This window comes from Mustelus asterias, chromosome 25 (assembly GCF_964213995.1).
Source record: "Mustelus asterias chromosome 25, sMusAst1.hap1.1, whole genome shotgun sequence".
In the NCBI taxonomy this organism is placed as follows: domain Eukaryota; kingdom Metazoa; phylum Chordata; class Chondrichthyes; order Carcharhiniformes; family Triakidae; genus Mustelus; species Mustelus asterias.
In genome coordinates, this window is record NC_135825.1 from 13,167,846 (window position 1) to 13,186,341 (window position 18,496).

Sequence of the window (18,496 nt, forward strand, 5' to 3'; positions counted from 1 at the left end):
TGCCTCTTCGTGGTTAATGATGTGTAGGTTAGGGGGATTGGCAGGGTAAATATGTGGGGTTACATGTAATGGGCAGATGTGGGCCTAGGTTAGATGCTCTGTCAGAGAGTCGGTGCAGACTCAATGGGCTGAATGACCTTCTGCACTATAGGGATTCTATGATTCTTCTATGATTGAGGACAAAAGTACTAAAATGTAAGGGATGGAAATAATTCACATTGTACTACCAAATGAATATTTGGATTACTTCAGAATTTTATTGAAAAAAGACAAATATGAACTAGGAGCAGAAGTAGACATTCTGTCAAAGCTTTTTATCTTGTACTCATCAGGACAACTGCAAGAATACTAATGTCAAGGGAGCGCAAGATAAAAAGCTTTGACAAAATGTCTTTTTTCAGCAATATTGAAGTAATTCCTCTGTGTCCTTTTCTCTTTAAATGATGTGTGTTAATTTCTGAATATACCATCAACCACCCAGAAAAGCAGCAGGAAATGCATTGACCCAGATTTAGTTTTTTGGTCACATAAAGAAACTTTACTCCCATTACGAAAAATGCACAAGAATAATGGAGTTGTAAAGTCACCCTTAATCGAATTTTTCCATAGAACAGTGGATTAAATTGGCAGTATTGAGATAACTTACAAATGTGTGTGTGTGTGTGTGTGTGTGTGCAATGAATCCAACTTTACAAAAACACAGAATAAAAAATGCAAACATTGGGATCTCTAAAGAGCCATTTGCCATGTCACAACGGCCCAAAGCGCTTCACAGTCGAAGAAGTTTTTTTAAAAAAAATGTGCAGTCACTATCGTAATGTAGGAAACGCAGTGGCCAGTTATCACTGCTCGTGAATTATTTCTCTTGTCATTTTAAAATAGAGTCAACCAATTAGAAATAAACAAAAAAGTGGCTTTGTGATAAATGCACAAAATCCAACGGATAGGAAACTCTCACTCTGTTGTACAATTATACTTCACACTGCATAACGCCAGAACTTTTAAACAATTCTTTAATGCAATACTTAAGCATAATTACATTTTCAGCAGTTTCAATTAACAGAATTAAGCGGTAGCAATACAGTACAAAACTGGCATAAACATACCCAGACAGATGGCATCCAGTAGATCAGACAAATTACAGAATCCTTATTTACCATATTGTTACAGAGCAGCCAAATACTGTCAAAATAAATACATATATTTTTTAAAAATTCATTCATGAATATGGACATTTCTGACAAAGCTGCCATTCTCTAGTGGCCACGAGAATATGATGGTTGTGGTTTTTCTTCGTGAATCACTGTGGTTTGATACAGAGTAGTCTGCTGAGCCAATCTCATCAGAGTTACATATAGGCCAGACAGGGTAAGGAAGGCAAATTTTCTTCCTAAAATGCATCAGCTAGTTGGATTTTTCTTTACATCATTTAAAAAAAAATAATTAAATTAGTTTTGGTATTTGAACTCAGCTCCTGGATTACTAATCCAGTAACAAAAGCACTACACTACTCGAATGTCCTAAAAAATCTTGCATTATCATCAGGCTAATAGTCTGACAGTCATTTGCTGGGATCTGCATCTGTGCAAAATGGTTACCAAAACTCAAATGTTCCAATTAGTGGTCAAGGCAGCTTTACCATTGTTTCAACTGCATCTGGTTTAAAAGTTGGTAATTGATGCATTTTTTTTGTTGTTGCAGAGATCGCAGTAACAACACATACTGTACAGGCATGCACATGTTAAACTTTAGGTCCATAACAGTGGATTTATGCTAGTTTCAAGTCACCATTTTCTGGCTGCAAGCTTGAAATTCTGAGTATGCAATGCACTGGTCAGTAAGGGGAAAATCTAGGCTTTTTTTGCACCTTTTTTGCAAGTCTATCACAATCTATTTCGTAATTGCAATTTTTGTGAACGGGTTTCAATGACCATCAAAAATTTTCTAGATGCATTCCTACTTTTTAGGTGAGATTGGCTTGATGATATGGTAAATCAGACTTTTATAAAATTTGCCTTTCATTCACATTTGGTCTGAACAGTTGATGTAAATCAGCATTTTTCGGCAGTCAAACTAATGGTCAACATCTAGGAACAAGAGGGGGGGATAAAAAAGCAAAATACACAATTGCCTTTAAACCAATTATAAAAAGTAGCAAAATACAGGCCAGAGCATATTGAGGTGGGTCTGTTATGGTTAAAACAGTTGATACACAGCATAATTCTTTCAGGTGTAAATTAGCACTCTCGTGCAGTGCTAATGTTGTGTGGAACAGTAAACAACGAGAAATAAAAATGAGGCCAGTACTTGGTAAATGTAAAAACTAACCATCAGTACTTAACAGAAAGTATTTAAATCAGCACGAGTGTTGGTATTTAACGAGTATTCAAGTCTCCCAACGGTATGACAGAATCTGAGTAAGTCTCTAGAAGTATTAAAAACTGCTGTCAGTACCTGTGACCCAAAAATCACAGCCACACCACAAATTACTTTTGGATTTAAAAAATCCAACAACTGCGATTTTAACAATTGGGTCACGGGCCACAGTGTTGTACCTGGGAAGCTGCATGGAACAACAGTGCAGCTAAAAACAACAAACAAAAACACTTCATCTCCCCTCTTAACCGTCAAGACTTCCATTGCAACCTACAGCAAATCTCATAATATTCAGTATCTAATCATTTACTGTAATGCTCCCAATAGTGGAGAAAGAAGCTGTGTGCAATTTAAACAATACTGCATTCTAAACACTTGATGTCTCTACCTCAGAGACTTCTCACTTCTGCCTCCACCATCATAGCTTCAAAAAAGAGAGATCAAAGACTTACAAACGGCAAATAATTTGATTCTGAATTTCTTTTAGCGTTCCACTGACCAAACAACGTCACACAGAAAGGCAAATCAGAAGTACAACACTCGCACATCTATCACGGCAACAGTGTAACTCCGTAGTGGTAATGTCATCACCGAGCTCATCTACTACAGGCAGCGCTCCACAGAAATTGTGACAACCTGCTGATATGCCCCATTCCTGTGGGCAGTTGCAATGCCTGCTCACATCACAATCACCAAGAGGAAATGTGATAAGGAATAGTGGAGACCCAAACTCGGCAAACCCGACAATAAAAGGCTTACGTAACAGCGGGAAACCAACTGCTTTCTTCTGTGCTGTAACCGTTTCAAGTTTAACATTTATCACAGACAGAAATAAAACCGTAAATCTGGCCTTAGTATACAGAACAGCATTTTGCTAGAATTGTGGCTCCCCTCCTTGCTAGACATAAGGTCACCAATCAAACTAGTTCAACTCACTATTGTAAAAACTAGGTAACAAAATCTGTAACGTTAAAAAAAAAACTTCAATGAATATCAGTTCTAGAAATAACAAGGGTAATTTTAACCTAACTGGTGTGGCAGGAAATTTATAAGATCGGGCAGAATGTAAATTTTACCAACAGCACAATAAACTAAGTAAAATTGGATGAAGTTTAAAACCACCATTACTTATAGATTTAATCGATGGGCGGGATGTGTTAAAATTGCCCGATTCAGGAACCAGGATTTAAAAAATAAATCAGACCCTAAATTCCAAATGGATCCAACTAATCACAATTTAGAGAAGAATTTTAAAAGCTATGGTTTATTTATTGAGTACAAATATATGAATAAGCTATAGTGGGAACAGTACAAGCCAGGCATGTTGTTCACCCGTGAATTGATCCAAGAGGTGGTTTATATTCTGATTTAGTGTTTGTAATAATAGCATTTTTCTACCCAAGAGTAATACTGTGCAAAATCGTCACTACTGCCTCTACGCAATTCACAGTGGAGTATAAATTATGGCTTATCTCCAGTGTAACTAGTCATGTTTACAAAAACATGTAGCAGCCATCTCGGATATTAAGCTGATCTTCAGGTAAACGGTAAAGCAACAAGATATTTACAAAGCAATAAAAACGCAGAAGCCCAATGTCAAACACAGCACAGCAGATAGAAAGACTAAATTAAAGTTAGTATTTATAAAAGTCTTGATAAAAATTCTAACCTCAAGTTAACCTACCAAATTAAACATAGCAACATTTAAAAAAAAGACTGACCATTGATTCCTTTTAAAAAACGTTTTAAAAAGCTACAGCTTCCCCTGCTCTGTGCCCTACCACAATAATTACACTATACTTCTTGCCATCATCTTTAAGCTAGGCATAATATATCATAAATAAGCAAGTTATTTCTCTTATTAGTTCTTTTTCAAGCCCTCAACATCTCGACGTGCTTCACAACCACCTTTAAATTGGAGTCGCTTGGTTTATAAGCAAATGCCACAGGCAATTTGTGAAGCGTTTACAGCAATTAAGATGTTTTTCATGAGGTTGAAATGTGTACAATTTCCTGCTCTCCTTTGAGTGTTTGTATGGGCTTTCACGATCACCCTAAGCAGGTGGGTGACCCTTGCTTTCATGTCTCATCTGGAAGGTGGCGCCTCCAATAATGCAGCACTCCAACGGCATTCAATAATGCAGCACTCTAACCCGCATTGAGCGGTTAGCCTAAGTTGTTGTACTTCTGGAATGGGACTTTCTGACTCAAGAGAGTTCTATTCAGCGAGTCAAGCTAAAATTATGATAATAGCAACATTTATCATTAAGCTTTGAGCCCTGAATTTCCTGAAGGGGTTTGATTACTGATAGAGGTGGTGATAGACAGTGGATTTACTCTGTAACTTTAGATCAACTGACATGAAAGAACCTAGCTGACAAATGTTAAAAAAAAAAAATTCCGAGCACAAATCCTGTCAAACAGGCCTTCTTTCCATCTCAACCAAAACCCCCAGTCTCCACCAGCATGCTGATGGTTCGCATCTCAAATAGGAGTGACACATGTAACTAAAATAACAATTTTAATGTCTAGATTTTTAAATAAGTCATATATTATGTATAACTCCAGAATTAAATTGTAGTTTTGCAGAAAAAAAAACTTAATTTTGAACTTCTAAAATTCTCAAGGCAAACTTGCAATCAATGCAAGTCTATTAATTTGGTTTGCTTGAAACATGTTAAACCGTCTTGAAGCATTAAATTATATTTATAGTGCCTGGATGACCGCCTCTACATTTTGATTGTACAACGGCAGTTAACAGGTACTCTGCATATACATTGCATATGTGCAGCAAAACAGAAATGCCACAATTAATCTGTATTAATTGCACGCAATGTTTTAATTTTTTTTTAAGTTCATGAGCAGGGCACGCACTCCTTGCCCATGAGCCTGTTGTCACAAACTTTGGTCACGCTTTGTTGTCAACATTTTGCTATGTTAAATATAGTTGCAAACTCTCATCACAAGGTAGTTTTGTGGAGATATCCGCCCTCTCTATCCCCATCTTCTGTTCTGACCACAGGAAAAACCATGGGTAATTAACTGGCTTGGATTATTTTATTTAACGAACAAAATGAATGTTTAAGGTATCCACCAATTTACCCAAACTTTTTAAAAGACTGGATTGAGAGATGTGCTGATCTGGGCCACCCAACTGTACATTTTCTAAGTTTTGCAAGTAAGAGGCATGATTCACCATCAAATTAATTACACGAATTTCACAAGGAGCATGGAACAATGCACAGTGAAGTTAAGTAAACTCTCCAAATTAACTATGTGAATGCACAGAACTGTGAAACACAACAGTATTATGTAAAACTGCACTGATTTCAATAAAATGATTCCCATTCCCTGCTAGTGCCACAGATTACTTCTGTTCTCTGACACTCACTCATCTCCCTTCTTTCCCCTCTGAAAGCATTGACTCTCTTACTGGACTTTCGTTCCCCAGGTAGCAGGTGTTCTGTTAGCCTTGGTTAAGTGGGTCATTAGTTATGCTTAATCATTGGGTGTTTGGGGCAATTTGATTGTGGCAGATGATTGGAGAGAATGGTTGGAGCAAAAATAACACTGCCAGGAGGGGTCACTGTATCGTCATCAGGAAAGAATAACTCCCTTTCTGAATCTAAGGGTGCTGCAGCTATAATGCTCATGTCGCTCCATCTCTCCACACTTGGGATTAAATTTGCAACACTTCTAGTCTGTACGGCTCATGAAGCGCTGCTCAGCTGTAGGATTTTTAAAAAAAATTCACAGGATGTCAGCATCACTGGCTAGGTCAGCATTTATTGCCCAATAATGAAATTAAACTTTTGATATAGAGCAATTTTTTTCCACCCTTTTTCTTCTGAACCAGTGAAGGCAATTTTCTTCAAAGCAATGTATTTGCTGTCCACACCTGATAATCTCATTATATGGGATTACCAGACAAATAAAATCAGTGTACAAATATCAGTTTTAATTTGCTCCCTATTCTATTGTGATATACAATATAGGCTTGAATTCAGTCAGAGCTGAAATTGTTCTGTCTGGACTCTGGATGGTAAGTACTGACTGAAACAGAAAGCCAGAGTGTTAGTTTCTTAGCATGGCTGTTTATACCTGCCTGCAGAAGGAACCCACCATTACATCAAAGTATAAGGCATGGGGTTACATGTCTCAGGCTATACACAACCAACTGCTCAACTGATAAGGTCTTGACCAAACAGGATCTGAACTAAATCACAGTGTACATTGACTGGAATATCTAGGAAAACTAGAGATAGGTATAGAACTAAATGCTGAAAATATGATATGCAAACCAAAAAAAAAGTACTGATAAAGGGTTACAGCCAAAATATTAGTCATTTCAAACGTTAATCGCTTTTGTCATGTATTAATTTGCTTTTAATCTAGAAAAGCTCATTTGACTAATCTGTTCTTAAAAACATGATGAGTGCTACGTTTAAAGCATTATTGTACAATATTAGTAATACAGTGAATGAGCTCTGCTAATTATTTCTACTTCTTCCATTTTATTGCCAAACAAGCAGACCTCCTGATGAACGCTCATCATTTTCTAACTAGAAAAGTCTTCTCAACAAAAGACAATGGGGAAGAGTAACACTTAAAGGAAGCACATACTAATCTTCAATATATTAGTAGATATGATTCCAGTGAAAATGACTATAAGGCCTGCATGATGACCTGCAGTACAATAGGCAGCACTTTTTAAAAAAAGAACTTGTAAATAATGTAAAATATATAAAAGAACTAAAATTCTAGTCAGTTGAGCAGTGATTGGAATACACCCTTAAAACTGAGCAGCATAGGCAGAATGAGTTCCAACTTAAAAGGACAGCATTGTCATCATAATGAAATGATGTGCAAACTGCTTCACCATGCCTTTTTCAAATGCGTGTAATTCAGGTTGAGAAAGTATCATTACACTGATCTTCAAAACCTGCAGATATTGAATCAAAGATGATTCAGGCTTTTACAAGAAATCACTCCCAGGATTTAAAACCGGGGCTAAAACCGGGGCTAAAACCGGGGCTAAAACCAAGACTAAAACCAGGATTAAAACCAGGATTAAAACCAGGATTAAAACCAGGATTAAAACCAGGATTAGGCTTGTTTGTTACTCATCAACAAGCCTGTTGGAGGCAGTGCTGAGGTAAGGCATACCCATGCAAGAAGGCAGTGAGAATAAAAGGGAAAGTAAAATCTCATGTAATTTAAGTCTTCCTTCCGTCTCACAGGTTGGTTATATGGCACCATCGCCCAAATTGGGGCTGGTCGACTGTTAATCAACAGTTGGGAATGGCATGGGGCACCTGAAGGGGGCAGTTAAGCTTTTACATTTTTTACAAATGCATCAAATTAGGTGCAGGACAAGTTAATCTTGCAACGTTCAGAAAAAATTCAAGGGCCCCATATAAATTCTGATTAGTGTAGAGCAATTGTTGACTTAGCTCAAATGCAGAAGAAGTGTTTTTTAATAGCTTAGAATCACAGAATATTAAAGATCAGTGGAGCCATCAAGTCCTTGCCAATGCTTTTCTTCTCCCTATCTAAACCACCTAATCTAATCCCACTCTTCTGCTAAACCAAAGCATGGTCATTGTCTATTGCACTGGAGTACAAGTTGCTCTGTGATAAATGCTAGGGGAGGTCTGCGACAATCTGTGAAGACTCTGTTTCTGACCTTTACTGACTTACAAAGATCCACAGTCATTAATCATAAACCAGTACTATAAAAGCATTGTGGGATAACTGATTGAATTGCTGATTGTACACGGAATAATGCTGGACCCACATTGTGTACTGTGCTTTCATCTTGTTGGCTGTCTTACAGTAATACTCAAAAATTTCTCACATCCCCAAACATAAATCTGACTATTGTGCTTTCAAGTAATAAGTCACGCTATAGATGTACTGATGTGAAACTGCTTATTCCCACTATTTACAACCAACAAGTAGAGTTAGCATTACAAGGCTGAAGCAGACAAGAGGTTTCGGCAATAATGTAAAGCACATCACTGAAGTTCAATTAGTTTATAAAATTCTGTTATCCTACACCAAAATAATCACAGTATCCTAACATCATTCACTTTTTTTTACAATAAATTACATTTGTAAAAACTAGTTTTATACCAACAAAAAAAAACAGTCCAAAGGTGTAAAACATTCCTCATGTGATAGCATTCAGACAAACATGCAAACACTAAGGCAACTATTTCATTGTCTGTTAGAGCAGTTTGAGGATATCTATTCAGGGTGCCTGTAATAGAGGCAATAAAAGATTTATGGCATAAGGATGTAACTAATATTGAAGGGTTCTGATACCCTGTACCACAAGAACAAAGCAAAGCATCCACCCACTAAGTATTCACGTAGGTATCGTGTCTTCCAACAGAAGCAATTGTCTTTCTGGCCCTAGCTATTTGTTGCATGCTGGGTTTCCCCCACTTATTTTTTGTCATAAGATCAGATTTTACTAGCAAACAAAACACAGCTTTGCGAAAGAATGGAGTTGTATGTCATACGAGATATGCACACATCGTATATATGCCATTTACGACAAAACTATAGGCCGATGCAAATGTTAAATAAGCTTTATGGTAACAGCTAGATTTTAAAGCAAGTTGCAATTGCACCAAGGTTAAGCCACTACTTTTTGCCACTTGGAAAAGCAGAATATTCCTCCCGAAAAAACTTCTGGCCGCAGACTTTAAGCAATTAGTCTTCCAACACCGGGGAGTTGAACAGCAGACATGAGCAGGGTGTCCATGCACAACTGCTGTCCGAGCTTCACTTTCGCAAGTAGCTGAACCAAAATTACCATCCAAACAAGGCCACAAACAACTTTTACAAAAGGTGTTATTTTGGCATCAGGGATGTAGCTTTCCACTGCCAAATGCAACATGGTCACGATATGCATTCTGGAGGTACTGTAAGTAGATTATAGGATCATTAAACATAATGCACACATCAGCATTTAACAGGAAATTACACAGAGGTGTGGTGGCAGTATTTTACCATGCAGCAATAAGACACTGATTCTCAGCCACTGTTTCACCATGCCAATAATTGTCAATTGCATGAGCAACAAAGATGTTAAGCTAACCTAGTTTAAATATACCTACATCTTCTGGAATTAAGTTGATAGCATTCTTGCCTTGGCAAGGCCATCAGGAAGCAGAACACTAGGCTCAAATGCTGAGTAAAGATACAAACAGCACTTTTTAATCAATGAAGCTTTTTCAGCAACACTAGGCAAATTTTTTCCAGCAGATTTAAAACGGCCTACAGATTGCTGGATCTAATATACAAATTAATGAATGAACATTTAAAATTGGGCTCTACTTTGTGTTACATGTAAGGTGCATTATTTAACAAAACACCGCAAATCAACTAATTCTGTGAACACTATCACATGCAATATGTGCAGGACAACTGATCTAGTACTTGGAAAACATTAAGGTAATGGATATACGAGGCCACAATTTGGCCCTGGATTAGTTACTGTTGTCCACACAGGATCCACAAATCAAATTTAGATTTTTTTTTTTAAATTGGTGAGCTGTGAAGGGGAGGGAGAGGATTCAAGAGGAGGCCAAATTCCAAGTACAATTTAAGAGTATTTCCAAGTCCTCAGGATGTCCCAAATACTTCATAGATTATTTCTGAAGTTTAATCCCTGTCATTTTGTAGGCAAACACCACAGTTAAATTGCTTTTTTCATGGATTCTTGCCATACTCAGAGATAAATTAGCAATTAATCTCATTTTGGTGACGTTGGGTGGGTGAGGATTAAACGCCGATCAAGACACAGGGGAGAACTACCCTGCCCTTCTTTCACGTCCATCTGCTGATGGACAGAAATTAAAATCGGTTTAACATCTCATCCGGAAAAATGGCACCTCTGACAATGCAGCATTCCTTCAATCCTGCATCAAAGGGCCATTCAAAATAATGTGCCCTTAAGCCCTGGAGCGTGATTGAACCCATAACCGTCTGGCTTAGACCCAAGGGCACTAACACTTAGCCTGAAATTATCATCAGGTTGCTGACGCAAAGTAGAAAATAAAAGGATTACTCAGAGTGCTCATGTGGACTCCCCATTCAACAAGAGCATATATAATTTGGATGTTCACTGAACTTGTTTCAGCTCATCAACCCTATTGTATTTCTAAATATCCTAGTCACATCATGCCTATGGGAGTACCTAACATGCTAACTGGCTGCTATGTCTTTTGTTGAATGCAAAATAATGGAAACATCGAAACAGTGCCTGAATTTGTAATGGTCACTAAGATGGGTGGCTGCTAAGGCAAGTTTTACTGTACAACCATAGCACCTCGTGGAATGCAGGGAGGTAGAACCTTTGAGAAAGAAGCCAAATGAATGGACACAGTCATGCGATAAGTAATACGGCATATATGTTACTTCCTCACTGTGGACAAAGCTGACGTTTGGGCTAAAATGTCAGCCAAACGGACAGGCAACTAGAGTTAAATAATTCCCACATGATTGTAAAACAAGTACAATGAAAGGTAGAGTCTGTTGTGCGCGCGCTAAAGGGTAAGGTTTTCAAATTGTTTCCATTTCAGATGCTCCTAGTAACAATAACGTGTATTAATGAGATATAGTGAGGGTAAACACTGCCAGATGCTCTAGCATGCTACAGGTGTCCAGTTTACAATGGTTTTAACAACTCTGGCCTTTCCTTTCATTCACTTAATGTAAAGGCGGCTTATCGTGATTCAGATACTGGCGTCATGTTTATGGAATTATTCTCCAATTGTTCCGCCGTGATCAATGCCTGCGTAATCAAGTTCAGCTCTTCACACAGCGTTTCGTAACGGTAACCAACCCGTATATCCGGAACATTAGTACGACGGATATCGTTGCCCTCAACGCTCTCCTTATGGTAGTGTGGTCCCAACCAGTAACCCTTCACCTGAAATGTGAACAAAAAAAAAGATATTCTTCTAAAGAAACGAATATGGTAAAAACAGCATTAAAACAAAAATGAAAACAGCCAATTTACACAATTTGGATCATTAATAAAACTGCTTTACTCTATCACAGACTGGATTAAGGTCACAGGCTTCGTCCTTGGTTTGGCCAGGATTATTTGGTCTCAGCTGGAACAGTAGTATATTGATTGTCATGTACCTTGGTTGGGAAGAAATATCACAGAAAAAATCCACTAGATTCTCATCCATGAAAATTATCCGGTGCACCCCGTCAATGTTCAACTGACAGTAAAATAGCTTGCCAACACTCATCAGATGGAATTTAAAGTTGAAAGTTTATTTATTAGTCACAAGTAAGGCTTACATCAACACTGCAATGAAGGTACTGTGAAATTTCCCTAGCGGCCACATTCCAGCGCCTGTTCGGGTCAATGCGCCTTACCAGCACGTCTTTCTGTGGGAGGAAACCCATGCAGACACGGGGAGAACGTGCAAACTCCACACAGACAGTGACCCAAGCCGGGAATCGAACCCAGGTCCCTTGCGCTGTGAGGCAGCAGTGCTAACCACTGTGCCACCCACCACCCTGCCATCAATGAGGTGAATTTAGAGTGGTGCAGGGAAGGGGGTCTTTGAACGGACAGGATGATGTGGAATGGGGACTCTGTCATTTTCCCGACTCCCCCCCCCGATCAATCTCAGAGCGGGAAGGGTGGAAGGGCACCTTCCTGCTTGGAGGTCAATTGAGGCCCTTAAGTAGCCACTTAAGGGCCTCATCTTATCATCACGAGCATTCAACCAGACGCAGGCAGGGTTCTTGCCATCTGAGAAGGCTGCCCAGTGAACCCTTATTGGGTTTGCCTACAGTATTCTACAAGTGGAGAATCCCTCATTCACAGGCAGTGTGTGTCCGATTAAGGAAGCTGACAATGGGAAGGGGGCACCCCTCAGAATGCCATTCCCTTGTCTTGCTAACAAACCTCACCCCACTCTGCCCATGCTCACCTCTGTCTGGGGATCCATGGCTGATTCCTCTTCAGGCCCGAACATAATACTGGTAGTGGCCACCGTTCTCTGGAGCAAAAATGGAATTTCTGCCCTGCTGAGACCCAACACTATTCAGGTTATATGCCTGATTACCTTATAATTGCATTGGGCCTCCTGCAAAGAAGCATGGGGTTCTCACCAGTTCTCTAACCGGTGGACAAAAACCCTGTTGCACTCATTAATTCCACCAATTATCTGGATTCACACAAGAACTATGGTCACTTGGGTTGAGCTGCTGTAGCCTTGTGGAACTGTATTTTGGTTGAGCCAGCTTCCACATGAGTAAAGAGCAAGGGCTCATCCTGTGGCTGACATTGGTAGGTTCCCAAAGGTGGGACAGAGTTGGTCCTGAGCACTGTAAAGAACCGCAAGCCTCCTTCTAAACATCGCTTCCCACCAAAAAATCCTTCGACAATGAAAACTACCCCGTACCAGTCATATTTTGGAGAATTTTTAATTGGCTAAAGAATTCCAAGGAGGTAAAGAAAATAATTCTTGAAACAGACATCACTATATAGTCTCATGTACCTTACTCAATGTCCCAAGATTTGACCTATCAAGTGCACATTGTTGTTATAGCTGTGATTATTATTTTAGTTTGTTCGAACAAAATTAAAAAAAACACAAATTTGAATGTTTGTGTCAATCAAAAACCATACTGGAACTAACCATGTAAATTTAGCCCTTGGGCAAATTCAGAGCTGGTCTTTTTAAAGCTGAAATTTCAGCCATAAATGTGATCAGCCAAAGTAGTCGACATGATCCACACTGTCATAATAAGTTCAAAACATTTTTTAAAAATCTGAAGGCATAAAAGTAATCATCTTTATCATTCCAAACCTTTTGTTCCTCCAACACTGAATCTTGCAGTCAAATATTTTTGGAAATCCTGCAATGTTTCCCAGTAATTATCAGTTCTTTACAAACCAAACAGCCACTGTTTGTCTGTAAATTTCAACAAGTCTGAGGAATGCAGAGTAAAAATTGCTGCAGCCAGTTTCGGAACAGTGAGAAAAAATGCAATCGCTTTACAGGAACAGAGTTTCCATGTTATAGAGTCTAACAACCACTTGGGCTCAATTCTTACACCTGCAACTTGGGTCAGATCCCATCAACTTCAAGAATCATAGAATCTACAGTTCAGAAGGAGTCCACTTGGCCCATCGAGCCTGCACCGACAACAATCACATCCAGGCCCTATTCCCGTAACCTCACGTATTTACCCTGCTAGTCCCCCCGACACCAAGGGGCAATTTGGTATGGCCAATCAACCTAAGCCGCACGTCTTTGGACTGTGGGAGGAAACAGGAGTACCCGGAGGAAACCCATGAAGACACAGGAAGAACGTGCAAACTCCATACAGTCACCCAAGGTCGGAGTCGAACCCGAGTCCCTGGCGCCATGAAGCAGCAGGACTAACCACTGGACAACCTTTTTCAGAAAATGATTATTTGGGAAAGCAGGAATCAAATAAATGCTCTGTGGAAATATTGAAAGTAAAACCAGGCACCAAAACTCAATTCTTTGCTTCATAAAAACCTGAAGTTCTATACCTTCCTCCTCCTGCCACTTCGTTGAGTCTCCTGAGCTGGAGACATGATTGAGGCTCTCAAATGAACTTTCCACTTTAAGAAAAACACCCATTGTTAAATGTGTGAGTGAGCTGCCTGATTGGACAGGTAGGAGTGTATGGAAATAAGAGTTCTCAGCTCCTGCCATCCATCTCATTCCTAACATAAAACAGGCCAGTTTTACAACAAGAGGTGGAGTATCTCACTGCCTACACCTTTTACCTAAAACGTCAGGGTGGGAACTGGAAAAACTCATCGACACACTTGTCTAGATTCCCTTACTTTGTGCATTATCAACCTGTGGAACTGTCATATACGGTTTGATGATCATTGGGGAAAATACCCAGGAAGAACTACTAGGGGCGTGACCCAATTACAGGGGTCCAGATGACACACAAGATAAGCTATTACAGCCCAATCTTAGTACAGTCCAATTTCATTGAAAAGTCAGTCGCATTGGGAAAGGACTGGGAGTTAACAGGTTATTTGAAAAACCAGCAGCTGCTTGGCGGATAACTACATATAGGATTTTATTTAAGGAAGTAACCCATTGGTTTGAAACCAAAAGCTGCATAAAGGAAATAAAATTGATACTATTTCAACTGTGTTGGCCCAGTATTTGGAGCAACCCATTCAGTCTGAGTCACAGACTTTAGGGGAGACTGGTGGAATTTAAATCTGATTAATACATCTGGAAATGAAAGGTGGTCTCAGTAGTGGTCACCATGAAACTACATTGATGAACCAGATGGGTTTTTACAACAATCAATGTCTTTTAGGGAAGGAAATCTGCCATCCTTACCTGGCCTACATGTTTATTTATTTTTTTTATTTATTAGTCACAAGTAGGTTTGCATTCACACTGCAATGAAGTTACTGTGAAAATCCCCTAGTCGCCATACTGTGACTCGCAGTAATGTGGTTGACTCTGAAGTGACCTAGCAAGCCACTCAGTTCAAGGGTAATTAGGGTCAGGCAACAAACGCTGGCCTTGCCAGTGACACCCACATCCCATGAAAGAATACAGAAAAAAAAACTAAATTATTTACCCCACAAGAGCTCCAAGCTACATGTAAAGCACTGAATAATAAAGCTTAGCAGTTAGCTACAAGACATTGACATATTTTGCCTCTGAACCCATCGACTGAAAACACTTTGGTCCAATAATATTTCTGCATTTTATGATCCTCACGTCACTTAATATGGCTAGGAATATTCAAAATGGATTAGTGTTGCAGTTGACTCTTTCCGGTTACTCTGCTTAACTTTAAAAAAAATCTGATGTAGGAAAGAAATATTAATTGCATTCAAGGATTTTCAAATGTGTATTTGACTTTCCAACGGGGCTGCACGGTGACACACAGCACCAGGGTTCGATTCCCGGCTTGGGTCACTGCCTGTGTGGAGCTTGCACATTCTCCCCGTGTCTGCGTGGGTTTCCTCTGGGTGCTCCGGTTTCCTCCCACAGTCAAAAGATGTGCGGGTTAGGTGGCTTGGCCATGCTAAATTGCGCCTTAGTGTCAAGGGTGCTAGCTAGGGTAAATGCATGGGGTTATGGGGCATAGGGCCTGGGTGGGATTGTGGTCGGTGCAGACTCAATGGGCCGAATGGCTTCCTTCTGCAATGTAGGATTCTATGATTCTAACTTAATGCATTTTTTCTCACCTTAAAAGGAAACATACTTGGTATAAACAAATGGGACTTGGAATTGAACAGTTTCCTGCAGGAAGCTATTCTCAATTGGGAGTTTCCGTGAACCATTTAATTACTTCCTGAGCAAATTATAAAGTGAATTCAGAAGACATCTGGCATTTAAAACACAGGTGAAGAAACTGAAGTTAGGAACAGCAATTAACAGATCCATGTTATCATAGACGCTAAATCAGTAGTATCTTAAAATGAATTTAACCCCCAATTATTCGGCTACACTGAGTACTGCACTAAAATAACAATTTCATTACAGCCACGTTGTAGGTGGATTACCAGACGCAAAAGATCAGCTGAAACAAATATATTGCAAAGTAAGCAGTTCTGAAATGGAGACAAATATAGAAACATAGAAAATAGGTGCAGGAGTAGGTCATTCAGCCCTTCGAGCCTGCACCACCATTCAATATGATCATGCACTTTCAGTATCCCACTCCTGCTTTCTCTCCATACCCCTTGATCCCTTTAGCCACAAGGGCCACGTCCAGCTCCCTCTTGAACATATCTGATGAACTGGCCCCAACAGTTTCCTATGGTAGAGAATTCCACAGGTTTGCAACTCTCTGAGTGAAGAAGTTCTCCCTCATCTCAGCCCCGAATGGCTTAAACCTTATTCTTAGATTGTGACGCCTAGTTCTGGACTTCCCAACATTGGGAACATTCTTACAGTGTGCCTATTTTCACTGCATAATCTAGTTAGACAGGAGTGTCCAAGACAATGGCGTGCTGTCTATATTTGGATTAGTTCTTTAGAACATGAAGATATATATATTGTATTTTAAAATAACCAGAGTTAGATTGAAGGGTGTCGTGGTGCATTTTCTCTCTATTATGACTCCCCATGAGCTTCATCTCACTTGCCTGTTTGAATGACAACCAGAAGTGACTGGCCTAGCTCAGAGGGACAGATGCTCCAGAAGTCCTCAAGCTCAACACTACAATAACAAACAATGTGGAAGTACTTCTCTCCATGTTCTTCTCGAATTCTGCCCCTCCCCAGTTCAAACAGGAAATGACTCACGTCAGAACCTGTAAATATTTAACATCGTCTGGGATATACTTCTAAACCTCTTGTGACATGGCAGTAATCATAAAATCACAGAATAAACACTTGAGGGAACTAGAGGATCATTGTTTAATTCAATGGTCTTCTTTATGGAACAAGCGACTGACTGCTGAGCCCCAGTTCTCTGTTTCCAGCATCTAATCACAGAATGGAGATTAATGGCTATTGAAAAGCAGTGTGTGCATATCTTTTATAATCAGGAAAGCCAGAAATGCAGAGCACTTTCACCAGCATCTGAATAAAAAGGTAGGTCCCTGTCAATAACCTTTATAGACAAAGACTAACATTGTGTTCTTATTTCAGGAAAATTGTGCATATTTGTCAGCATTAAGTCAGCCTATTGTCCTTTCAACAATTCCATCAATATTTGGTCAAATTTCAGAACTATACCATTCAGTCCTGCAATTAAATGCAGAGAATGACTTTTCCCAGAACAGCAAACCAAAAATGTGATTAGTTATTTCTATCCCCATCCCCTCATGTGTTGCTTAGGGTCTCCACACAATGCCATCCCCGACAGGTACGGAAGTTATCTTCTCCCAAGTCTCAGTCTCCAGCCAGCCATGAGGGTACCTTTGCCTTTTCTGTCTCCACAATTCTCTGTGGACTATCCAACAAGGCATTGTTGCACCAACAACCAGCGCCACCCACGGACTGCACCCCTATTCTCCCGCTGTGACTATAGTGGATTAAAGCACGTGCATTTAGTTAACTCCTTTCACAAGGAATAGGGCAGCACGGTGGCACAGTGATTGGCACTGTTGCCTCACACCTCCAGGGACCCGCGTTCAATTCCAGCCTTGACTGTCTGTGTGGAGTTTGCATATTCTCCCCGTCTCTGCAGGAGTTTCCTCTGGATACTCGGGTTTCCTCCCACAGTCCAAAGATGTGCAGGATAGGTTGATTGGCCATGATAAATTGCCCCTTTGTGTCAGGGTAAATACATGGGGTTACAGGGATAGGGTTTGGGTGGGATTGTTGTCGGTGCAGGCTCGATGACAAGCTTGCAACATCCCATGGAACTTTACAGCCACGTGGGAATCATGGCAGCCAATTTGTGACAATTTTCCACACAAAGTCATGTGATATTTGTTAGGAAAACAAAGTTAGTTTTAAGGGATTTATTTTGTATTGGTAAACAGTAGAAATTAGGTATAATTTTAAGAGGGTTTAACTTAATGTCTCTGTGCCTGCAAGTGTAAAACCTGTAGTTAGATTCATGCTATACAAAAGGTGTGTGCATCGTGCCTAAAGGTGGTTAGGGCATGAAGAGGAAATGAAGGCTGGCTGAAGTAACAGTGGTTGCTTAGCAACGGGGGGGGGGGGGGGGGGGGGGCTTTTAAGGTAGAAAGGTTTCTTTTGAATTTATTTTGCAGTTGGAGACATGACACTGGGGAGTGGACATCTCTCAACTCTGCCAGAAGAAATGGGATAGGACAAGGGAGCTGCAAAGAGGCAGACTCCCAAAGAACCAGATGCAGTCCAGATAACCAGGGAATTGGGACAGAAGCAATGTCTTAAGAAGGCTTAAGTTAAGAGAAGAGAGAGCAATGTACAGTTCATGAGAATTCAAGAAAAAAAACAAAAGTGTCGTGAGTGAAAGAGATGGCTATAGTAACCAGAGCTAAAGTGGGAATGCAAACTTCAAAGGTAAATCAAAAGTTTGATGCCATCAAAATAGAGTCTGGGAATTGATCATTGATACAATTGTGAACAATTTGTATAGCAGTCAAAACAAATAAATCCCAAAAAGTGTTAAAACCTGG

General features: G+C 39.8%; 1 protein-coding gene across 4 annotated transcripts in view; it reads right to left on the reverse strand.

Moving 5' to 3' along the window:
- Positions 1–9,929: 9,929 nt before the first annotated feature.
- The window catches only part of LOC144511804 (AMP deaminase 2-like), a 128,940-nt gene continuing 120,373 nt past the window's right edge, over positions 9,930–18,496 (reverse strand). For all 4 annotated transcript variants that reach the window (XM_078242144.1, XM_078242143.1, XM_078242145.1 and 1 more), the window contains exon 18: positions 9,930–11,320. In XM_078242144.1, the coding sequence (XP_078098270.1) occupies positions 11,114–11,320 (207 nt within the window). In that variant the 3' untranslated portion in view covers positions 9,930–11,113. The remainder of the gene's footprint in view (positions 11,321–18,496) is intronic.